At 33.7% G+C, this 25,715-nt stretch overlaps 3 protein-coding genes across 6 annotated transcripts in view; 1 reads left to right on the top strand and 2 right to left on the bottom strand.

Annotated features, from left to right (window-relative positions):
- Positions 1–471, bottom strand: part of LOC107028583 (patatin-02-like) — a 5,916-nt gene extending 5,445 nt beyond the window's left edge. Inside the window, exon 1 of the mRNA XM_015229703.1 lies at positions 260–471. Within this exon, the coding sequence (XP_015085189.1) occupies positions 260–427 (168 nt within the window). The 5' untranslated portion in view covers positions 428–471. The remainder of the gene's footprint in view (positions 1–259) is intronic.
- A 7,536-nt stretch (positions 472–8,007) lies between these two features.
- LOC107029101 lies at positions 8,008–16,478 on the bottom strand. Its single transcript, XM_015230418.2, has 5 exons — positions 15,614–16,478; positions 11,144–11,226; positions 10,185–10,296; positions 8,943–8,995; positions 8,008–8,525 (listed from the first exon to the last, which is right to left on the bottom strand). Exons 1-5 carry the CDS (start codon positions 16,476–16,478, stop codon positions 8,382–8,384), a joined length of 1,257 nt encoding a protein of 418 aa, XP_015085904.1. The 3' UTR covers positions 8,008–8,381.
- Positions 16,479–17,424: 946 nt separating this feature from the next.
- The window catches only part of LOC107028573 (O-methyltransferase MdmC-like), a 9,940-nt gene continuing 1,649 nt past the window's right edge, over positions 17,425–25,715 (top strand). For 2 of the 4 annotated variants that reach the window (XR_003579952.1, XM_015229684.2), the window contains exons 1-6: positions 17,425–17,520; positions 21,489–21,813; positions 21,947–22,000; positions 22,799–22,882; positions 24,204–24,329; positions 25,526–25,593. Coding sequence is in view for 3 of the 4 variants with exons in the window: in XM_015229684.2 (XP_015085170.1) it covers positions 21,535–21,813; positions 21,947–22,000; positions 22,799–22,882; positions 24,204–24,329; positions 25,526–25,593 (611 nt within the window). In the remaining variant the exon portion in view is untranslated. Of the gene's footprint in view, positions 17,576–21,488; positions 21,814–21,946; positions 22,001–22,798; positions 22,883–24,203; positions 24,330–25,525; positions 25,594–25,715 lie in introns of all 4 variants that reach the window. The other 2 variants (XM_015229685.2, XM_027918970.1) reach the window with 2 other exon arrangements.

The raw sequence follows: 25,715 nt of genomic DNA, 5'->3' as shown, positions 1-25,715 counted from the left end.
TATATATATATATATATAAAACTTCGATACAAAAGCCAATGAATAAATGAAAAATAATTACTAAAAAAATAGTAAATAGTTGTAACATAAGAAAACCGTGATTTATTTGAATAATAATTAGCTTTATTATAACCCTGTCGATAATAGAAGTACCATTATATTATGAATCATTATCACTAATAAATAACGAAATAATACAATTCAAGCGTAAAAAAAAATAACAAGTAACATCGTACTTGTATATATATATTTACGATACCTGAAGTTGTTCTTCAAGAAATTCAAGAATGATACCGGGAATGATTCCCTTAATTCCACCTCCATCAATACTAAGAACGGTCACCATTTCTTCTAACGTAGCAAGTGTTGAACTAGTAGTTGTTAATATCATAAAAACTAAAATTAAAAAAGATTTAGTAGTTGCCATTTTGCAAATTATAATTAATAAAAACTAATATCTCAAAGTGTTTTTAATTTATTTTTTTGTTGGTGCTTTGAACATATAACAAGCATAGTATATATAGTCACATAAACAAGTTGATAGATTTTATTTTGTGTTTGACATAACCAATAAAAGTTGTATGAGAATCCGTTCAAATTTTGACACTTGGTTAGTGGGCCCAGTTGAAGTGAAGTGAAATTATATGTGGGCCCGGCTAGCGCAATAAGGAACCGTTTAATAGAGTGTATTAGAAAAAATATAGGCAAATTTGTACTATTAATTACTAATCATAGCTATAGTTTGCTATAATTATCACTCACTATTAACATTAACATTAATTACGTGGACTGGCTTCGAATTTGTATGATTAGTCGCGTTTATATATATATATAATTAGCCGAAATATACATATATATATATACATATACAATTCACCTCTCTCCCACTCTCTACCCTCTCTCGCTCGCCTCTCTCCTCCCTCTCTCGATCTCGCTTGCCTCTCTCATCCCTCTCCAAGTATTGCTCGCCTCTCTCATCCCTCTCCCAATGTCTCTTGCCATATATACAAATACATATGTATAATATACAATTATCTAACCAATATACATATATAATTTACTTTTCTCCCACTCTTTTGCCCCTCTCTCTCGCCTCTCTCCTCTCTCTCCCAGTCTCGCCAGTCTCTCTCCTCCATATAACATGTAGCTACAAATTGTAATTATCAAACTATAGCTATGGAGAGTAATTAATTCTTTTTAAGTGGATATATGTGAAAGTTTCCTAAAAATATGTATATCAACTTTGTGTATTATTAGAAAAATAATGCATGCACTACTAATACCGTGAATTTCGATATATTAGGAGTGCTTAGATTGATTACTGATATAACTATCCTTCAAATCTAACTTTAAAATGAATATCAATCTCCCTATGAAAAAAAATGATCTTTTTATTTTTTTGATAATATTTTAAATTCAATTTTTCCTGTGGTGACATGTTTAAAGCCAAAAATTAAAGAATAATTTATTTTTTTTTCTTTAGTTTGTCTAAAATCTGTTAGTGATATTTTAATGGTAAAAAAAATTATTTATTAGGTATAAATTGATGAGAAAATGGTACATTACCCCAATATATTTTTCACTTAATACACACTTAACACGTTTTTCTAACTATTCACCCAACCCAACAACCAAAATTAAAGCTCTGACACTTGTAAAATTGATATTCATCTTCTCCTTTTTTTTTAAAAAAAAATAATATTTTTTTGACAAAAAAAAATCTTATTTATGTGATGTATGAGAAAGTCTAAGTTCTTAATTATATTTTCTTAGTTATTCATTTCTATTCAGTTTAAAATTTAAAAATTTAGAAAGTTAAAAAGTTATCGTTACTCTGTTCGTTTTATTTACTTGTTTAATTTGATTTGGTATATCGTATACCTAAGAAAATAATTATTAATATGGTGCGTTTTACTGTTTTATTTCTATTAATTGATAGTGATTTTGAAGATATTTACTCATTATATTTTTCAAAGACATTAACTTAATATTAAGAAATTAAGAATATGCGAAAAAAATATTGTCAGTTCTTGATTTGTCAAAATAATAAGTAAAAAGAGAATCAAATTAGGAAATATTTGAGAAGTATTAATTTTGATGGTTATTTATTATGTAATAAATAACGTAAATCAATCTATATATCAATTTCGTTTTTATTTTGTCTCCTGTTTTGACCTTTTGTCAATTACAATTTGACTAATTTTATTATCATAATTAATCAACTTTTAATATAATGTTTAAAACATAAATCATTGTTACTAATGCCCAATTCTAAAGATCTTCCTAATAAATTAGTGTAACATGAAATGAAATATTTGACATTTATTCTTTGATTAAAAAGAGAAGAAGAAATATTAAAAAATATTTTATGCGCTTTATCTATATTTTTCACGGTCCGTTTATTTTTATTTATTCATTTTAAATTTTATATTTTACTTAAATTAATAATTAATATGAGTATTTTATCGTAGCATTCATATCAATTAATATGTAAGTTTATGTCTTGATAAATAATTTAAAACAAGTAATTAATATTTTTTGATATACTAAAAGTGAGAATTAAAAGTAAACAAATATTTTTAATATAGGGAAAGGAAGTACTTTTCAACTTTCTACTATTTTTAAAATTAAAGGACAAAGGTAATTTTGTTGTAGCAATCTCGTGTTTTTTTCTTAAAAAAAGTTGTTTGAAAAAAAGTTCTTGTGTGGTCATTTATTTATTTTTTTCACTTTTAAGTTATCCATTTGACTAGAAAAATTACAATTCACATATTTTTTCAAAAGAAATTTTACTTAATTTAAAAATCAGATGTTTGATCATGAAATTTAAAATATAATTTATAATTATGTGTCAAATTTTAAAAACAACTCATATTTTGTTTCTTAACTCACTTTTAAAAGGAATAATGCACAAGTACCCCCTTAACCTATGTCCGGAATCTCAGAGATACGCTTATACTATACTAAGGTTTTATTACCCCCTGAAGTTATTTTATTAATAATTTTCTATCCTTTTTCGGTCTACGTGGATTTATCTTGTGGGTCCAACGCTGATTGACTTTTTTTCTCAAGCTAGTGCCACGTAGGCCGAAAAGGGGTAGAAAATTACTTACAAAATAATTTCAGGGGGATAATAGGACCTTAGTATAGTATAAGTGTGTCTCTAAGATTTCGAACATAGGTTGAGGGGGGTACTTGTGCATTTTTCCCTTTTAAAATAGTAATACATTCAAATAATGATATCATTCTACGTATTATAAAAGATATAATTAATTACTATCAAAATTAACGTTATTGTTGTGGGGGGAAAAAAGATGTTAAAGACAGAAAAATATTTTAAATCTTCAATTTATTTACCATAAAAAAGAATTAATTTCACCATGGTATATTAAAAAATATTTTAAATCTTCAATTTATTTACCATAAAAAAGAGTTAATTTCACCATGGTATATTTAAAAGCCACATTTCATCTCATGTAATATGTGTATATTAGACACCTAATTACACAAATTTCATAAGGCTGTATCGTAAGATTTAACCAAAAAAAAAAGTTAAAAGGATAAAGATAAATTTATTGTAGCAATTGAATTTTTTTTCGAAAAAAAATTAGATAAAAAATTTTTTTTTGCTAAAAATAAGTAAAAAATAGTCTGATATATCCTTCAACTTTGTCATATAAAATTGATATGTCATTATTATAAAAACAACTCACATATATTTCTACCATTATAAAAGTGGCTCACATATATTTTTCGAAAAAAAATTATTTTTTAATTTTAACAAAAATTGTGTGGATCATAGATCTTCAACCAAAAAAAAAACTTAAAATAACTTTTTCACTTTTGTTATATGAAAAAAAGATATATATCAGTCGTGTGAGTAACAATAGAGTAAATATGATCGAGCCACTTTCACGATAAAATATAAATCAACACTAAATGACAAATTGAACTGTATATTAAATTTTTTCCTACTTTTAATTTGGTGACCACAACAATCAAAGAGACAGAAAAACATAACACATTTTTCACATCTTAGCTATTTATGATATTTTTCTTCGTTTTAAAGTCTCTTGCCAGCGATTTAGACAAAGATGGCTAATAATTTCTGTCATGGACCGCAATATAAAATATGACCCACAAATTTATATTTTATAGTATAGTGATATAAATGGTATTAATAAGTTTATTTTTGTACAAAAGATTCTTGATGTGAAGAAATTATTCATAGCATGTGAAAAAATTTATCAAAAAATAGTCAATTTCTACTATATTGGTGATTTATTATATTAGTGAATTTTTGTAAAATTATGTGTAATAAAAAATTTATAATAACATGTAATCATGGATATTTGTTTATAAATAAAACATGGATATGTCTGATTATTAGTTAATTCAATGTCTTAGGATATTCTGATTATGAGCGAACAAAATTGAATCGAAAATTAAAATAAACTACAAGTTAAATCAACTAAATATGAAAATTGACTTGGTTTGATATTTAAGAAAATCTGAGTATACTTGGGTTACACTAATTATTTTTTTTCCTTTTCAAACTTAAAATTCTATAACATCAAGAAAATGAGAAAATTTTCAAATCAAATATGACAAACAATGATGTTATTTCAATAACACTAGCAAAAACTCTAGTGTAATTAGCATGTATCTAGAATACTAAATTTGCGAGATACATGTATCTGGTGTGATGCATTATTCCTGATAAGCGAGCGAGATAATAGAATGACAAGCGAGATAAGAGGGAGACGAAGGCGTGAGATTCGTCTATGTATCCTAGATACATGCGAATCCGCTTGGGTAGAGTGTACATATAACAAATTAACCTAATTTTTAGTTCATAAATCTTGAGATACATGTATCTAGACGTACTAAAATTTGCTAAGATTCATAATATTACAACATAATGTACATTTAAGTAATTAGCTCATCAGATTGTTGTATGTTACCCTTAAACAAATTGTTTTGGCCAATAGACCGACCCCATCCCGGCTCCGATCAAGCCTCAAGGGCTTAAGGGCTTATATGGATTGGGCTTATAAGCCCTAGTTTTTAATGGGCTTGATCCTAACTCAACCCTATCCCCCAATAACGGGTTGAGTACTCCTTCATTCTTAATCAAGAGGTCTCGGGGCTTAATATGAATACCGAACATCAAATTGGATTAAAAATTAATACAAATAGCGAACACTGAATTGGAAACACAAAAAGGTGCAATATAATGCTCTGTGGATTCTTTGGTACCATTCTTAATTTTTATGGCCAAAAAAAAAATTTAAATCTTCAATTTATTTACCATAAAAAAGAGTTAATTTCACCATGGTATATTAAAAGCCACATTTCATCTCATGTAATATGTGTATATTAGACACCTAATTACACAAATTTCATAAGGCTGTATAGTAAGATTTAACAAAAAAAAAAAGTTAAAAGGACAAAGATAAATTTATTTTAGTAATTGTATTTTTTTTTGAAAAAAAATTATATGAAAAAAAAAAGTATTTATGCTATCATTCATTTCCTGTCCCTTCTAAGTTATCCGTTTGTCATATAAAATTGATATGTCATTATTATAAAAGCAACTCACATATATTTCTACCATTATAAAAGTGGCTTGTATATATTTTTTCGAAAAAAAATATTTTTTAATTTTAACAAAAATTGTGTGGATCATAGATCTTCAACCAAAAAAAAACTTTGAAATAACTTTTTCGCTTTTGTTATATGAAAAAAAAGAAGATATATATCAGTAGTTTGAGTAACAATAGAGTAGATATGATGAGCCACTTTCATGATAAAATATAAATCAACGCTAAATGACAAAATTGAATCGTATATTAAATTTTTCCCTACTTTTAATTTGGTGACCACAACAATCAAAGAGACAGAAAAACATAACACATTTTTCACATCTTAGCTATTTATGATATTTTCTTTTCGTTTTAAAGGCTCTTGCCAGCGATTTAGACAAAGATGGCTAATAATTTCTGTCATGGACCGCAATATAAAATATGACCCACAAATTTATATTTTATAGTATAATGATATAAATGGTATTAATAAGTTTATTTTTGTATAAAAGATTCTTGACGTGAAGAAATTATTCATAGCATGTAAAAAAATTAATCAAAAAATAGTCAATTTCTACTATTTTGGTGATTTATTATAATAGTGAATCTTTGAAAAATTATGTGTGATAAAAAATTTATAATGACATGTAATCATGGATATTTGTTTATAAATAAAACATGGATATGTCTAATTATTAGTTAATTCAATGTCTTAGGATATTCTGATTATGATTGAACAAAATTGAATCGAAAATCAAAATAAACTACAAGTCAAGTCAACTAAATAAGAAAATTGACTTGGTTTGATATTTAAGAAAATCTGAGTATACTTGGGTTACACTTCTTTTTTTTTCTTTTCAAACTTAAAATTCTATAACATCAAGAAAATGAGAAAATTTTCAAATCAAATATGGCAAACAATGATGTTATTTCAATAACACTAGCAAAAACTCTAGTGTAATTAGCATGTATCTAGAATACTAGATATGTGAGATACATGTATCTGGTGTGATGCACTATTCCTGATAAGCGAGCGAGATAATAGAGTGACAAGTGAGATGAGAGGGAGACGAGGGCGTGAGATTCCTCTATATATCCAAAATACATGCGAATCCGCTTGGGTAGAGTGTATATATAACAAATTAACCTAATTTTTAGTTTATAAATCTTGAGATACATGTATCTAGACGTACTAAAATTTGCTAAGATTTACAATATTACAACATAATGTACATTTAAGTAATTAGCTCATCAGATTATTGTATGTTACCCTTGAACAAATTGTTTTGGCCAATAGACCGACCCCATTCCGGCTCCGATCAAGCCTCAAGGGCTTATAAGGATTGGGCTTATAAGCCCTAGTTTTTAATGGGCTTGAAAAAATCCTAACTCAACCCTACCCCCAATAACGGGTTGAGTACTCCTTCATTCTTAATCAAGAGGTCTTAGGTTACCTCCCAATGTTGGACTTTTCAAATTTGAATTTAGTCGGGCTCTAATATGAATATCAAACACCAAATTAGATTAAAAACTAATACAAATACCGAACACTGAATTGGAAACACAAAAAGGTGCAATATAATTCTCTGTGGATTCTTTGGTACCATTCTTAATTTTTATGGCCAAACAAATCTTCTAACTTTGAGAATTTTAATTCTCAGAACAACCAAGAATTAATATCAAAACTAACTGTTCACCTAGTGCACACACCTTCATTACATTTATACAATCCACCCAACTGCCAAAACAAAGCTCCAAAACCTACCAACGAGGTTTCGGTAGAATGATAAGTATTTATTTGTTCTTAATTAAAAGTCGTGAGTTCGAATTTCCTTGAATATAAAACTACTTAATTAATTTAATTTAGTATAAAAATGCCCATCGTTTTCGTTTCGCCCCCCAAAAATGTTTTTAAAAACTAATGAATGACTAAAATTAAGAGAAAAGCCAAAAACTCCCCTAAATTATGGAAAATGGAACAATTTTGCCTTCCTTTTTTAGTAAATATGTGTTTATTATTGGTGAATTGATTCAATTTTGCCCCTAAACTATTGGAATATAACAACCTTGCCGTTTTTGTATTAAAACACACCTCAATGCTAAGTTAATTTACATACGCCTATTATCGAGTTAGAACAATATTATAATAAAATAATTTCCTTTGTATATATGTAGGTTTGCCAAATTGCTCTCAAAAAGTAAGAGAAAATAACACAAGAAAATATCATGAAGAGTAAAGGCTAAGCTTATTAGAACAATTCATCCTGGAAATTTTTGAAGCAAACAATAATCAATCAAACACCTTGCCAGTAGCCACCTAAGTTGTGCGGACTCTTCACTTTCAATGCCACACTCATGGCGTATTCTCTCAAAATATACTATTTTTGGAAAATCCGACACACCCATAGACATTTTTGAAGAGTCGGAGCAAAACTCAAACAAGGAAAAGATCTTGAAGACCAATTACTGAGTGAGCTACTTGTTAATTTCACTCTTCAAACTATCACAAAGTTAAAAATGTCATGAGGCCCTGGTACACAGAGTTACATACACGTCCTGGTGCGTGCAAGTTATTCTAGACACCGTTGTTATAAAAAAAATAAATTAAAAACATGGTAATCTTACATTTGTCTCTCCTTTCAAAGACCAGTTATGAGCTTCCCTTGGGAGGTAGTGAACCAAACAACAAAAGTTCATCCTCCTCATCGCCTCTCCGAGAGAAGTTTTAGTATGGAAAAAGCTTCCGGCAATCTGCCAAGAAAAACTGCATTCAAGTACTATGTCATATGTGCTGGTCTAGAACTTGTAATCTGGGTTGTCTCGGAGGCCAAGCTTAGAAAGAATGAGGCAGTAAGAGTCCCAATCTGTCCTTCGCAGATACTTCAATAACTTCTTCCTATTTTGAACCATTTGTTGTAGACCCTTACGAGAGTGCTTATCCTTAAAAAAATGATAATTGACGACAATGTATAGAAAAATATTAGCCAGCAGATGTATAATATAAAAATTCATGCATAACCACGTATAATCTATGTATACCAGCTTGAAAAAGTAAACAGTGAACGTCTAGCTACTTACGTAAAGATCCCTATAAATAACCAGCTCACAATCTAAAGTAATGAAGTTCTATGACAAGATAATAGATAAATGATTAATGGACCATCTTATATGACAAGTGTTTGCAATTCGTTAGCGCAGTGAACGTCATCTACTCTTTTTTTCCTCTGAGTTGGCATTTCAAGAACAATGATGCTAAACCATATGACAATGACCAACAATGTGCTAAAAATGGAGTTTTTGTGATATGCATATTCCTACAAAAGATGCTCAATTGGGTAAATCCAGCAGAAAACTCACCTTTTTGTGAAGAACTGAAGAAAGGTGCTTTATTTTTGTTGTAAGCTGAGCCACTGAAAACAAAAAAAAGGAGGCTAACATTAATATACAATGTAAGAAACTATAAATATCATTGGAGCAGCACATATGTGGCTTGAACTTCCATTTGAGTATTAACTTTAAACAAAATCAAATTCGAGCAACTTTCTTACATATGTTTCTTTAACAAGTTCAAGAGAAATAACATCTATCACAGCAAAATTAAGGTATTAGAAGCTGGACGACAGGAGATCTACAAAGAACTTTGGGGTCTCTATACACATGTTGCCCCAAAAAAAAGGAATAGGTTGCAATATCTCGCTTAATCCCACTCGGTCCCCGGAATTCACCATTAGGGGCTGTTTGGTTGGGATATATATTTCACGAGACATTTCAATGACTGGGAAATAGATAGGGTGGCACAATTGTTACATGTAATCGATGAGTTTAATGGTTTTGCTGCAAGGTCAGACAGTCTCGTGGGTACACTCTGAGGATGGAAGATTCACAGTTAACAAGCTCTATAAGAAAGAAATGGGAACTCAACAAGGCCTCAGATTGGCTAGATGGAAATATGTATGGACAAGCCAAGCACCAACCAAGATCAAATGTTTTGTATGGTTGGTAGCTAAGAGGGCATGACTGACTCAGGAGGTATGCAGAAGATACTCTATTGGCAAAGTATCAATAGGTAGGCTAAAGGATGGGAAGAGGAAGCAATTTGGGCAAATTCGCAGTGCAAAGTCAAGCAAGTACAAGCTGAGATATATAGGATGGCATTCGCTGCAAGTGTCTATCTTATTTGGCAGGAAAGGAACCAACAAATTTTCCAGAAGCTAACAAGAACCTCTGCAATGCTGGCAAAACAGGTTGTTCAAGAGGTGCTTATAAGAGGAAGAACAAAACCAAGACTAAGCAATGTATTACAAACTCTGAATTTCTATCCTGTGTAGGTGCAATATGCGTAGCTAAATTGGTGATACTGTAATAAGGATCTGGTAGTAATAGCAGAGAATGGGAGTTGTCCAGTTTGCTTGTGTTACTGATCTGTAATGCTCATTTGGTATGAAATACTTTATTTACCCAAAAGAAAGGTACATACATGGTCAAGTCTGAACTCTTGAGGTCTGTAAGCCATGAAGTTAAAAACTAGAAACTAAAGGTAGTAAAAACAAAAAAGTAGCAACCTTAGAAAACAAGACATCATAAATCTAGATCACTAACCTTGAACACGAGCAGATCCACAATCTGACTCTGACATTTTAAATTCATCTCTAACTTTTTGTAGCTCCAGTTTCATTTTTTCCCCAGATGACATGTTATCTGGGTGAAAGAACTGTTCAAAATTGTCGATAAGTTATACATTCACTTAAACGTATGACAGCCGCATTGACAATAGATATCAGATCACTGATGCTACTTGTTGTACTAAACAAAGTAACAAACAGAAAGAAACAATAAGAGAATAAGAAATCAAGGATGAGTTTCTGTAAAATATGGCTGCAAATCAAGACCACTATCAACCGTGCCTCCCCTTTTCCTTCTATAATTTCTTTTTCTTGATTGCGAAATTTAAAAAGAACAGGCCAAACTGATGCACAATATGACAAAAAGCAATTTAGTCTGGACTATACATCTTCTGATCAAGCCATTATTTTTTATTGACATGGTAAAGCAAAATATAACTAGTATGATTGCCTTCACCTTTTGCTGTAATGCTTTTCAAGTGTTGCTTTTATAATTTTAAGCCAAATGCATCCACCTTCTACTAGATAGGAAAGATTACGGTTGCTGCTTAGAGAATTGTTGAAGGCAAGAGATCATTATGATTTCTGAAATGAATGCTCCATAGGTGACTCTGTATTCAAAACCTAACACTTTAAACTATTCAGTGAAGGCTGGAAATCAAAAAGGGTTTATCTGAAGGAGATCTTTGCCATGAACAATAGAATTAGAAGTAAAATGCTATTTTTCTTGCGACTGAAAAATCCATTTGAGGCAAACCCTACACCAACCAGAGTCTTCAAAACTCCGGGATAATGGGCCTGTCGCTCTATTCTCCACTTAAATACCAAGCTAATTCACAAGTCCCTCAACCTTTGTCACTTCAATTACGCCCTAGGGCAGAATTAGAAGGAGCAGAATCATTGACAGAAAGAATTTGAGAACAAAATGTTACTTGCCTTTTCAACCAAGTGTTCTTTTGGTGGATGCAACATAAAGCTTGGAGTACCACCCAGCTGCCCCAAGACATCAAGTCTCTGAACTGTAAAAAGTAATTGTAATCAACATACGATATATCATAAAAGATATTTTCACTATACTCTACAAAAAGCATTTTCTGCTTACCAGAAGCACCAAATATAAATCTAGGTGCCGCATCAAAGAACAGAAGTATTGATATTAACCCTCGATGAACACTGCACTTTTAGCTAATGAATAAGAAACCAAGTGTGTAACTAGCAAAGTGACCATTGGTACACTAATCAAGCGTACAAAGATTGCAAAAATATTATAAACACAAAAACCCATTGATAGCAGTCTTAAGGCTTTGCACATTTTCAACAATAATGTTACATTTTCTGAGTAACATTGTGCAGATAGATAACAACATTTTATTTGGCCCAAGTTTGACTTCAATTGGTGTTTATTAAAGCTATCAATATAGGAGTGTCATTTGAGCCGTTGTTGCACAGGAATCGAACTGCTGAAAAATTATATGTTATTCAGCTGCAGAAGCTCTTGGAAGTGATCTCATTGAACCCCTAACAGATGCTCGGGATCATGATGCTGCTAATAACACAGTACACAGAATGACAAGGGGTGAGAGTTGGACTGGATAGTTTCCAGTTAAGAATAAGCAAGGGGACTTCAAGAGGGCAGTGGTAAGAAAGATAGGGGCAGGTTTCACAAGGCTCATTCTAGATGAGAGTCAAAACACTCATTTGGAATGTATAGGGGCTGAACAAAAAAAATAAGAGATGCACCTTGAAATATCTCATTAATAATAAACGGGAAACATACATCATTTGTTTACAAGAAACCAAAATTGAGGAGTGGACCAGCTCTTTAATTAGACAGGCTTGGGGAAATAGGTGCATTTCTTGGGTAGAACTCGAGGCAATTGGAACCAAAGGGGTATTCTTATTATGTGAGTTAAAAGAGTCTGGAATTGTGTGGATCCTGAAGCTGGGATCTTTTCCCTATCTTGCAGACTTGAAAGTCTCAATGAAAGATTTTAAACGGGTTCTTTCAGGGGTGTATGGACCTCGCACTAATCCGGAAATAGATGAACTTTGGAATGATTAGCAGCTATCAGTAACTGTGGTCTGACTTGTGGGTAATTGGTGGTGATTTTAATGTATGCAGATTTGAAGAGGAAAGCTTGAACTGTACTAGAAGATCTAGGGCCATGATGGGCTTCTCTAATACCATTCAAAGACTTAGAATTGATTGACCCTACTCTTCAAGAAGCTGAATTCACCTGGTCAAGAGGGGAGGCTCATTTCCAAGCCTCAAGAATTGACAAGTTTCCAATATAACCCAAATGGATTGAAATGTTCAATGCCATTAAATAATACCCCTTGCCTAGAGTGTTCTCTGATCACAAGCCTATTGATCTGGAAAGTGGGGAATGGGAAGCTTCACCTTCTTACTTAGAATTCGAGAATATGTGGTAACAATCAGATGGACATGGTGAGAGATTGCTGGAATTCTTACAATGTTTCAGACACTCCTGATTTATTTTGGTCCAGAAGCTGAGACACCTAAAGAGGGGTATCACCAAATGGAACAGAGGTCTTTGGCAGATTGAATCTCAAAGACACAAAGCACTGATGGAACCAGGAAGGTTGGACCAAATTGTTGAACAAAGAACTCACACCCCCGAGGAAAATGTGAAGACAAGTCTGAAACTTGAGATTCAACAAATCGCCATTGTTGAAGAGATCTCATGGAGAGAAAAGTCACGATGTTTATGACTAAAAGAAGGTGATAAGAACACAACTTTTTTCCAGAGAATAACGAACTCTCGTAGAAAGAGGAACTGCATTAATAGATTGAGGATTGGGGATGATTTAATTGAGGATAAAGAGCTGATGAAGGGAGGAATCCCAGAATTCTATCAGAAGTTGTACAAAGAGGAAGAAGCTTGGAGACCCTTGGCTGTTTTTTGAAGGACGCTCCACTATCTGTGCTGAACAAAAAGAGGAGCTAGAAGCACCTTTCAATGAACAAGAAGTAGATGCCCTCAAATCTTGTGCTCCTGACAAAACACCAAGCCTGGACGGTTTTACTATAGCCTTTTTCCAGAAATCATGGAGCTTTATAAAATCTGACATAATGGAAGCCCTCACTTTCTTCCATCAGAATTGTCAAGTAGTGAGGTCTTGCAATGCCACTTTCATTGCTCTCAGCCCAAAGAAGAAAGGTGCCCTGGAACTAAAGGACTTCAGGCCTATAAGCCTTATAGGCAGTGTTAACAAACTATTGGCGAAGACACTAGCTGAGAGGCTGAAAAAGGTGGTATACTCGCTAATCTCAGACCAACGAAGTGCATTTATGAAGGGACGACAAATTACTGATGCATCCATGATCACCAATGAAGTTTTAGACTGGAAAATCATAAGTGGTGAATCTGGGATCTTATGCAAATTGAACATAGAGAAGGCCTCTGATCAACTAAATTGGCTTATCTGTTCAATATTCAAAAACAAATGGGATTTGGTGACAAGTGCATTAGATTGGTTTTTTTCTGCATCTCAACGGTGAAGTTCTCAATCCTATTAATCAGAAGTCTAATGGGATTTTTCTCCTCCCAAAAGGGGCCAAGGCAGGGAGACCCACACTCTCCTTTTCTCTTTATTTTTGGCTATGGAGGGCCTCTCTCAAATGCTGGCGAAGGCAAATGAGCCACAATGATACAAGGGTTTCAAGTGGGCAGGGATTCTTCAACCTCAGTTATTGTATCTCATTTGCTCTATGCTGATGATACTCTGATTTTTTGTGGAGCAGATAGTCAGCAAGTTTATAAGCTCAATACTACTCTCATGGTCTTTGAATCTATTTCTGGTCTTTACATTAACATGATCAAGAGCATAATATACCCCGGCAACGAGGTCCAAAACCTAGAGAAATTTGCTGACATACTTAGTTGTAACATAGGCTCCTTTCCTACCACTTGGGTCTATCATTTGGTGCAAAATTCGAATCCCCTGAGACTTAGAATGTAGTAACTGAAAAGATGGAAAAGAGACTAGTTACATGGCAACTTCAGTATCTATCTATGGGAGGAAGAGTAACTCTTATCAAGAGTGTTCTGGATAGCGTTCCTACTTATTGTACATCTCTATTTCCAATGCCAAGCTCAATTCTAAAACAAATAGATATGCTAAGGAGAAGATTCCTTTGGGAAGGAAACATCCAAACTTAAAAATTCCCTTTGGTGAAATGGCAAAACGTCACTCGGCCCAAGGCTCAAGGAGGTTTGGGACTCAGGAACCTACAACTACATAATAAATGTTTGCTTTTGAAGTGGCTTTGGAGGTTTGGACAAAATGAGGCAGGGTAGTAGAGGGGTATAATTAACGCCAAACATGGCATCCTTGATCATTGGAGGCCAATGGAGCCGGGGTACACATGGTGTAGGGGTTTGGAAACACATCAACAGCCTCCAAGATGACTTTTTCCGGAAAGTGCTTTCCAAAGCTGGTAGTGGACTCAAAATAAGATTTTGAATAGAAAAATGGCTTGGTGACACTATACTAAAGGAGTCCTTCCTTATGCTATACCAAATAGTTACTAACAAGAATGCTACAAATGGCTTGATGCAGCTCTTTATTTTACTAGTAACTTTGCATCTCCTTGATTCCTTACTAATATAGTTAAATTACTTCACCCAAAAAAAATTTAGTGTGAAGGCTTTGCACATTTTCCACAAAAATGTTACATCTTATGAGTAAAGTTTTGCGAGAAACTTTTCTACCCATGGTAGTTCTCATGAGGTGCTCTTATGCAACTTGGTTCCTAGAGAAGAATCATCCGAAAAAAAATATTTTTTTTGAGGATACATCAGAAAAAAATATATACACACACAAAATATGTATCAGAATCAATGAATGAATCAGTAGATGACCTCAAATAGTTCCAAATACTTAATACCACAATAGCTACACTTACATATTGTCGATTATATATATAATTATGATAGTGGTTGTACAGCCAGCTTTTGTGCACCTCAATTTTTCCACGGGGTACCGACTAAATCCTACCAGCACAAATACCAAATAGCTCATCCCCCCCCCCCCCCCCCCAAAAAAAAAATGCTTAGAAATATGGAAGAAATTACCTAACAATTTTTTTGCTATAGGATTTGAACAATGTCTCCCATGATTCTCGTTTCATTTATTGACCCCTATGCCACACCCGCGGTGCAACTACACTTGCATTTCTTTTAGCATTATACACATGTGTGTGTTGTGTGGTGTTATTCAGCAAGACACAAGCTTTATGCTTAAAGTTCCTATGGCTGCTTGTTTACAGTTATACACACTACATAATAATATAATACTAACTAGATCACTCACACCATAACATTTAGCATACATGGTTCTACAAACAAACACGAAAATTGCACTTCAAAAAAAAAAACTCACTCATTGTCTTCTTAGACTTGGACTTCAAATCACCATTCTGACTGATTATATAGAGAGACTCTTTCAAATCCTTATACACGCCACCAGCAACCATCGTCTTGCTCTCGATCTCATCAGCTTCCCTCACCTTCATCAATCTTTCGTTCAACTCATGTAACGAAAACCAACCTTTCTCCTCCTTCTTTACAGGCCTCAACATTTTCAACTTCTCCCCTAATTCACCATGCCTATAGTTCCTAGTAAACTCCATCTTCATCCCTTCGTAATCACCTTCTTTATCCCTCATCATCTCCTTCCCAAAAATAGATGCAGGCAAATTCCCACTCCCACCAATCACCATTCCTGACCCTTTCACATCTTTACCCATATCAGGTCTCATCTTAAGACTATCCATATATCGCGAAAGTGATAAAGATTCATATAACTTCCCTCTACTCTCATTCTGGTTGTTATTATTCTCCCTTAAGTTACGCAGACTTGAACTAATTGCATTAAACGCAAGTTTTCCAGCTGGGGCTGGGGTTGGTCTCTGATTCGCATTGTAAGGAACTTCAGACTTGACATTTCTTTGATATAGTTCTTTAAATGACGTGGGTGATGGTGCTGAACCAGTACGGATACGGTATCCTGCAAGGCTTTTTCTTACTTCGTCAAGAGCTTCAGATTGTGAAGATGGGTTTTGGGGATTACTGGCAATTGATGAAAAAGAGAATGGTTTAGGTGTAGGTGTTTGATTCGGCTCAGATTTAGGTGTTTCGGTATGTTCAGGATTCGAATTTGATGTAGAAGAAGAAGAAGAGAAGAACTTTACCTTTGAGTGTTTGAGTTTCGGCCGCAATTGAAGAAGTTTTGTGGTTATCGCCATTGTTGAGCTTCTTTGGAGGTTTAAGGTTTTTTAGGGCTTCTTTTTGTTTCTTTAGGGACGTTAAGGCAACTTTAAGAAGAAAAATAAATTTTCTCTTTGTACAATAAAAAAGTTTAATATATTCTCTGATCGAGTTTGAATTTTAAGATTCAAATAAATTTATATATAAATTTTATGTAACTCTCTCTAAAAAAAAATTGTCATATAAATAGCAACTAAAATTAAAATATATAAAATCCGAAAAAAAAATTTTGACCAGAATGATATTTTACCTTTTGAACATTTTCTTAAAAACTTAGTTTATTTTGAAATAAAAAAATATTATAAATTTTTTTTATATTTCTAGCGAATTCTAATTAAATTTTCTAGTCATTTAGCAATATTTTATAAAACCATCTCAATCATATCGATTTGTTTTCGATCTAGTATATAGGTTTATATTTGAAAATATTATAAAATATATTAATATATTAAATTAAACATATTGTTAATATACAAACGAAAAATAGGTTTGAAAAATATTTTAATTTTGACCGTTATTATTATTATGATACTTAACTTTATGGAGAATTTTTTTCATTTCATCTCTACATTATTTAATAGTGTATTTTAAAGGTATATATGTGTCTACGTGAATACGTTAGTATTTATAATTATGTAATATTTTTTATATCTACGTGGGCACATATATACGTTTAAGATGCACTTTTAAATTGTGCAGGATAAAATGTCCTTTTCAAATTTTAGTATCGTTACAATAGTTTCGATCAAAGTTCGAATATATTTCAAATTTTTTTTCTTATATAGAATATATTTACATACATGTAAAATTATTAGATTCAATATAATTTCTTTTTAATTTTTATATGAATTAAAAAAATATCGCAATTTTCAAAACAACTATAAACTTATATAAAAATCCATAATTTTATTAAAAAATAATATTAAATCATTTCGATACGATTAGATATTAGAGGGTGAAGTGAAGTGTAGAAATAAAGACTCCATTTTTAGGCTAATTTTTGCCAGAGATTTCTTTGAGGTTTGTCAATATCTCTGTTTCTCTTTCATTTTGCTTTTCTGGGTAATGTTCCAATGTGGGTTAAAAGTATTTTTTTTCTTCCAAATTGATTTTTGTTGAATAAAGTTTTTGCCTTGCTTGTTAGTTAGTTAGTGTTACATCATACAAATCCTGTTTTCATTTACTTGAATCTTTGAACTGATAGAGGAAATTGAGTTCAGGAAGAGAAAAGGGGTTCTTTTTATTTGAACATTTCATTTAAAGATTGAAGCTTTTTCCTACTTTGATTATCATTTTTGTTAGGGTGTTTTTATTTTGTTGTTGTCTATAGTATTTTGATATGACTGTCTTCATTTTTGTTAATTTCGGTCTATCGGAAATAACTTATTTGCCTTCCAAGGTAGGGGTAAGGTCTGGTTATGTTGGTAGTAGTGATGTTTTTAACCTTTTCAATAAACAGTGGCTATAAGATAGGGAATGAGAATGAATATGGGTATGGGAATCTAGTCCATTTTAAGTTATTGGGTTCTAAATTGATAAATTTTGCATGTTCAGTGGATCTCTAAAGACAAATACAGGATTTGGACCAAAGCTATTGGGTCCGGACGAACTTGTAAGCTATACTCTAGCTCCGCTTCTGATGAGCACTTTGATGGTAATTTATAGGTTTGTTTAAGTGAATGAAGTTTAAGATCGTATAGAAAGTTGGCTTGTGATATAGCTTTGCCTGATCCTAGACCAATTAAGCAAGAACTACAAATAAAGGACCTAGGTACCCTATGACATATTTTATATTGGTTAGAAGGTATGTTTTAAACCGTGGAGTAGGTGTCAGGTTTCTGGAAGCTATACAAAGGGAAGTAGAATAGATGGGTGATAAGATATTATGGTGAAAAATCAATGGTCTGAGTAATGTAAATACGCGGTTCGAGCAGTTAGTGGTGGAAAGCTATAGAAACTTGGTAGGTGTGTATGGATGACGAGAAAGACGAATAGGAACCTATACGAGGTAATTGCAAGAAATGTTTCACAAGGCAGATAAATGATTGTCCCTCATGGATTTGGTTTAGAGGTAAGAATGCAACGCAGGATGCTTGAGTAGAGCGCACTTCACAAGCTAGAACCTTACTGTTGACTGAATTTTTGTATTTAAGTGGGGGCTAAATAGAGAAGAGGGGCATATTCCAATCATCCTCTTTCAACCACAAACATCTGGACTTTTGTCTCCGGAGGCCTCCTCTGCTTTGGCCAACCTCTGAATTTCCAGTTTGAGATTCAAAATCTGAGATTTTTCCTCTTGAATCTTCATTCTGCCTTCAGTTGCGTGCTCATGTATTAGTAGTTCATCCATTGCTTTGCTTGCCCTGACTTCCACTTTCCTCTTTATTCCATTTGCTGATATCCCTTTTCAAGTGTTCCAGTATTTGAGCTAGTATGTAATCTAGGGAACCATTAACATTATGGCTCTGCCACCATTCTTTGACTTTCTCAGTGAATCCATCATGTTGTAACCACATATTCTCAACTTTAAAATATGACGAATTAGCAGACCAGTCACCACTCTCCAATACTATGGGTCTATGATCAGAAGTTACTTTTGGGAGGGCAAGCTGATTCACAGCTCCAGAGTTGTCGCTCCAGTCAGTAGAAATCAGAAATCTATCTATTCTGGAGGCTTCAGTTGAATCCTCACTCCTGTACCAAGTGTAGTGAGCACCTGAAGAACTAAATCAATCAACTCCATGTACTGAATAAGATCTGAAAAGTTCCTCATTGCTCTTGATCTTCTAATGCAATTGAACCTTTCATGTTCGATCTACAGACATTAAAGTCTCCTCCGACTACCCAGCGATCAGTCCATAACCCTCTAATATCAGCTAATTCATCCCAAAAATCTGTTCTTTCCTGATTTGAATGTGGCCCATATACACCAGTAAAGCACCATCTGAGATCTCCCTGTAACCCTTCAAATATTGCAGTGATAGAGTATGTGCTTCTCAGAAAATCGATGTGATTTCATTGTCTTTTAATTCAAAATATTTTGATACCTCCGCCCCGTCTTTATGATATTAATTCCACCTAGTCGACCCATCTAGATCCCCAAATCTGTGTTGCGATAACAATAGACCATTCTTTAATTTTTGTTTCTTGTAGACATAAACATCTGGATTCCACTTCTTGACCGACGATTTAATGTTGCTCTTCTTTATTGTCGTTAAGCCCCCGTATGTTCCAACTTATGAATTTCACTTTCATTCGGAGAGTGCTATGAGTTTCTTATCCTTCATGATTCTTTCTCCCTCATTATGGACCCCTTTGTCATAGTTGACTGTGCAAATCAAATTTTTCACCTCACCATCCCCCTTTTCCTTGAAATTTTTTGCTTCTTTCTGTTTCTCCCTTTGTTGCTGAAGTTATAATTTTCTCTTCTGCTCCATACGTAAGATCATCTCCAGGATCTCTTGTTCAAACCCATTTTATTCACCCAAAAGGCCTTGCATGCTTTAGCCATAACAATCTTTGTCCACTGTGCATCAGTGACACTAGTTAAGACGGCAGAAAGTATACCAGGTCAAATAACCAAGAGTGAAGGAATCATCTGATGAGAATTTCATTGATTGGGCAGTGTCACTATCGGATTTCCTGAAGTTGTACAAAGTTAGGGTATAACTGTATGGAGCTTACACAAAATACATCAAATGGTCAATTTTACAAGCTCAACTTTTCCAGACATATCCTTACTTACAAGTATACAGACTGATTGAAACTTGATGTTGAAAAATCTTCCCTAGAAATATCCTTCTAGTTCTTTCAGACCAGATATTCTCCACACTCTCATGTATTTTTCCGAAGGCCAAACTGTTCCAAGTCAAGAGTATATCTGAACTGGCTGGAGCCTACCTTATCCATGCTTCTAAGAGGAAAAAATAAATCCCAATATTTAGAAGTCCATAGCCAATTCGTTTAAATATGGTTACCTTTTGAACAAAAGATGCAGGACTAACCATGGATCCCTTGCCTCTTTCTTCGGTGTCACTAGTCAGAGGTGCTTCCAATGCAGCTTTCCTTGCAAAAGGTTGTCTCTTTACTGAATGAAGAGGGTGTTTGCATTGGCTTATTTTATGTGTTTTTGGCTTTTAAGCTCTTCTACTATTTTTTGTAGTTTTGGGGAAGATAAAAGAAATGCTTTTAAGCACTTATTTTTACGCCAGAAGTACAAAAACAAACTATAGCTAAAAGTTGGGTATGGCCAACTTATAGCTTTTAGCTTTTATAGCTTATAAGCCATTTGGAAAAATCCAATCCAAACACCCTCGAAGTCTTCCAGAATATACTGCAGGAGGTTCAGCTATGTCAACCAGTCATACCATTATGGAATGAGTTAACTTCCGTCTGCATTTTTGCTCCAAAAATGATTTGCAGTACCTTGTCAACAAACTCAATGTTAGGAAAAAGTGGAAGATGAAACAATAGAATCCACTTCTTGTTCGCTCTTAAACAGTATTGCATATCATTTTGCCTCCATAGAGACCCATATATCTATCTCTGCTTTTTGGGACATCTAGTAGTTGTTAGAAACATGTTTTACAATTATTCTTACTTCCACACTACATTATCATATTTGGACTTTCTTTTTACCCATGTAGATTTGGATTAACTCATTTCTAATAGTTATTGACTTATTTCAAGTTAGTGAAATGTCATTGTTTATCTGCTTTGGTAAGATCTCACAACTTACACTCTGAGCAAGAGATTCCTTAAGACAAACCTACCTAAGATTTTGATTCTGAGAACTTTCCATATAAATCTACGAAGTTTGTTTAAGGAACACTCTCTTCAACCATGAACCATGTAAATTGTGATTCCATATACAGTTGCTTGAGTTGCACTTGTTTGATGATTAGAAGTAGAGGCCTTCTGCTGTAGAAGCTAACTGACGCATCAACATAGTTTCCTAAGCACTTCCTTTTATATTTGTTCTCTTGCAGGTAGTTAAACTTTCTCACAGACTATTGGCTGTTGATTGCTTCTCCTATGTCCAATCGGATGGTGCTTAGCTACACCAATTCATTTGCAGTATTTAGACCTAAATTTAATGGCCATTTCATTCCCTCCATATACCACTCTGATGTGTTATCCTTGACGAGGCATGTGTCTTCCACAACTGCTCTCTCCTTTTGTCAGCTTCAGGCATCAAAACTTCATGACAGTCCAGTTACTGTTGCAAGTGATGTTAGATATGGTAGTAAACAGATTATAAGTGTTGATTCGACACTGTATGACTACATATTGACCAATGTTAGGGAACCAAAGGTAAATGCTCTGGTTGCAATCCCGTAGTAATTTGAGAAGAGAATCAAACTTGGGGAAAACAAAGATTAAAAGAAAAAATAAAGGAAGGAGGCTCTATCAGGTATTCATTTTTTTCTCTTTGGTTGGATTTCAGATTTTGCGTGAACTTAGGGAGGAGACAGCAACAATGCGAGGTAGTCAGATGCAGGTAATCCATAAGTCTAGGCTTTGCTGACTGTTATATTCCTTTACCTCCCTCCTGAGTAAGTTCTGTTCTGCTGTCCCCACTGTTCATGGTTTTGATACATGCACATGATTTCTTTCTAGTCTAAGACTTTAAGAACCTGTAAAGTTTCTGTATTTAATTACGAAGTGTCTCTTTCATACTTGAAAAATCTAAAGGATCATTTCCAAAAGAAGGTTATTTACGGATGTTATTATGACCCTTTGTCCCTCTGAACTTATTGGACGTGTGGTTCCACGGCACATAACAACTGACTGAGTCTGATTAAATAAAAAGAACTCTGTGGTTGTAGAAGTTTATCCTTTGTAATTCACTCAAGTGGATATGTGCAAAACCGACTCTCTAGATTGAGTTGAAGAAACTTTGTAACTTTAAATGAAAGACAATCCAAGTCACTCATCATATAGTGGAGTGGATGAGATATGGTTATAGTTTTCTGGAAGAGAATTTGTCAAGTGTGATGAGTTTTTTGACCATGCACTTCTATAGTAAAGCATGGGGCCATGGGGAGGAAACTTTTCTCTTTCAATTGCAAGTCTTGAAAGTTCACATTCTCCTCTTTTATGCTCCTTGAGGGAATAATGTGCTCCCTCTGCAAAAGTCTCTGAAGGTGAACCGATTCTTTATTTTCCCTTCTATATTATTGGCTTACAACTTTGCTATATAAGATAGGGCAGTGATTAGCGGTGATGATTTTTCTCATGAGGAGATTGACAGATTCTCTAAACTTCAATATTGACTAACTGCTGTTCTTAGTATTAGGTGTCACCGGATCAAGCACAATTACTTGCTATGCTCGTCCAGATTCTTGGGGCAAAAAGGTGCATTGAAGTGGGAACATATACTGTAAGTCTACATTATGAACTCATAGTCATGGACATGATTTATATTTTTGCCTAAATGTTTTTCTTACCTCATATTAAAAGTTTGGTACTTTCCTATTCAAAAGAAAAGTTTGGTACTTCCCCTTTAAATATATGTGGACACGCTGTTCACAACTTATGCTGCAAAAGCTACACAAATGGCAAATTGAAAATGCCAAAATTTTGGAAATGTGTTTGCTACCTAGACTAGTCGACAACAATGTATTGAATAAATTAGATTTGTGGCACTGGATGCGTTTGATGATGTGCACCTTCTTCTGTCGTACTTTAATATGGACAAGATTGGAGGTTGCACCTCTCTTATCCTTTATGTAGGTTCTTTTTAGTCAATAAATCCTTTATGTTGGTCTTCTTGGTATCAAAAGTAACAAAAATCTAGAGAAAGAGGGTGAGAGGAAGGGAACTTGATCTTCACTTGTACCTTCTCTATATCATTCTAAATTTTCCGGATGTACGTGAAGGGACAAATATTTCCTAGTATTCATCGTAGGACTATTTCAATTTGTGTTGAAGAGTGTAGAGATAAGATGGATCTTATAGAGGTGAAGTGCTTAAAGAGAAAAACTAGCCCGAAAATGTCACGGAAGAAAATAGTATAGTACATTGGCTGCTGGGTGAGTTCTCCACCATGGAAGAAAAGGAGAGAGAGTATAGAAGGCATGCTAGGAGGATCTCATCATAGAGGAGGTGCTTGACCGTGGGCTTCATAGAGGGACTCATGACAAAAGGCTCATGTAGAATGGAGTATGAGGGGAATTGGGTCATTTGTGGACGAAGGATAAAGAACAAAATAGGAAAAAGGAGACAGAACTCTTCCGCTGCTTGTGAGTGTTTGCTATTTGAACCTCTTGTCTAGCTGGTATACTTTCCTTGTATTGCAATCTGTCCCTTACCCCTTGTCCAGGATACAGTAATCCCTCAAACCTGGAGGAGAGCCTATTCGTTGTGCCATCAAATACGGAATAATATGGGAAATTTTTTTTTCCAGATTATTATCTTGCATGCCAAATGACAAATATCGGAATGTGTTTCCTGTTTTTGCTTTCATTTGAAATTTGATGAGATAGAAAGCTAAAAGGTAAGAAAGCAAAGAAGCACACATGCATTAGGGAAAGTCCTTAACTGCGTGTGTTTAACCAGTATAATGAACTTGTATGCAACCAATTTTAGGTTTCTGTCAGCGATGATATTTATTCATATTGCCTTTTAGTACATTGAGTGTTGTTTTCCTCTTCTATTGGCTGTATTATCGGTCATTAATATGAGTCATTCTTGTCTCACAGGGATATTCATCCTTGGCTGTTGCCTTGGTCCTTCCAGAAGGGGGTCATTTAGTTGCTTGTGACAGAGATGGCAAAGCAATTGAGGTTGCAAAAAGATATTATGACCGAGCTGGTGTGTCACATAAGGTGATTCTGGTGTCTCCCTGTGTGATTCATTAGATGTAATCTTTTTGTTATACTTGAGAGATAATGATTTTAGAAAAATATGTTTCATATGAATCATAAGATGCAATCTACTAAAAATGGAAGTAATTGTTGACCTTATTATTCATCCATCCATCTATCAACCATTCCACTTTTCCAAACTAAGTGGGATTTGTTATATGGATTCTCTGTATTTGGTTTGGTATTATGGCATATTCCAATAATGTTAAAAGAATCTCTTCTTAGGAAAATCAAGGGCTTTCTAAAAGTAGAGCTTTTATATTTCACACTTATCCTACCTGGACCTGATATAAGAGTAACATCAACCAAGATTTAATCCAACTAGTTGATATCACCTAAAATCCTTTGTTTACGTTCTGTTCTGTACTCAGGTAAATCCTGTTGATCCATAGAAACTCGAGAGTTTTTTAGATGAATTCCACATGTGATTTTAGGTCTATGTCGTCTCTTTTATTACCTTCAATCATCATATTGGTGCTGGAGGTTTACTTGAGACATGGTTAAACCATCTCAGGCATCAATCCACAATTTATTCTTCTCTATGTGATACGTCCACCTTTGTGTGTTGTTATTACTTCTGATCTTGTCCAACTTTGAATGTACTTTCACATCCACTTTGATATCTACATTTTCATAATACATATCTTGTGGATATGATGGACCTTAGAGGCTTCAAATTCGCTCTCGCATAACATGCTAGTCGCAAAATTATTATGTATAGCTTGATTTTCATTTTACTAGGTATCTTCGTTGCATACACTGCTATAGCATCTCTCAACCATTCTTTTCTAATTCTCTGTGATATATCCTCCTCTCATGCTATTTTCCTGGAAGACAAAGTCTACTTATCTGAATTGTCTGCATTGGTGCATTAAAATTCGGTTCAATCTCATGTCAGTACTGTTCTCTTTTATGGAGTCTAAGCATGCAAATATTTTCTCTATTAATTCTATATCTGCTAAAATTCTTCTACTTCAGAGTATTTTATACTTTCTAGGGGTTTTTAATGGCTGCATAACATAAAATTTAAAACATGAACTGTATTTCTTATTTTGTATCAGCTTATCATTATTCATGCTTATTTAGGGTGAAGTAGGAAAAATATGTGCTTAAATGTCTCTGATGTTCATATCACTGATAGTTTGATTGTGCATTAGGTGGATGTGCGACATGGTCTAGCAGCAGATACTTTGAAGTCTTTGATTCAAAATGGTGAAAGTTGCAGGTAAATATCTGGCCGAGGGTGTTTAGTTACCGACTTTTGCTTTTTTTGATAAAAATGCACTCATAAATTTGCTGTCAACTATATACATAAGTCCATGGGTGGAGCTGGGGGGGGGGGAGGCG

This window comes from Solanum pennellii, chromosome 8, assembly GCF_001406875.1.
Source record: "Solanum pennellii chromosome 8, SPENNV200".
Taxonomy (NCBI): domain Eukaryota; kingdom Viridiplantae; phylum Streptophyta; class Magnoliopsida; order Solanales; family Solanaceae; genus Solanum; species Solanum pennellii.
The sequence above is the reverse complement of the archived record's forward strand: the minus strand, read 5'-3'. Positions and strand labels throughout refer to the sequence as shown.

What these genes read in the sequence shown, in the direction of transcription:
- LOC107029101 (XM_015230418.2), bottom strand. Translation starts at nt 16,478, where the DNA reads ATGGCGATAACCACAAAACTTCTTCAATTGCGGCCGAAACTCAAACAC. An exon ending in CAAGTCTAAGAAGACAATGA is followed by an intron (nt 11,227 to 15,613) that starts GTGAGTTTTTTT and finishes TACTTTTTACAG; the next exon opens with TTCAGAGACTTGATGTCTTG. An exon ending in CTTCAGTTCTTCACAAAAAG is followed by an intron (nt 8,526 to 8,942) that starts GTGAGTTTTCTG and finishes CATTTTTTTAAG; the next exon opens with GATAAGCACTCTCGTAAGGG.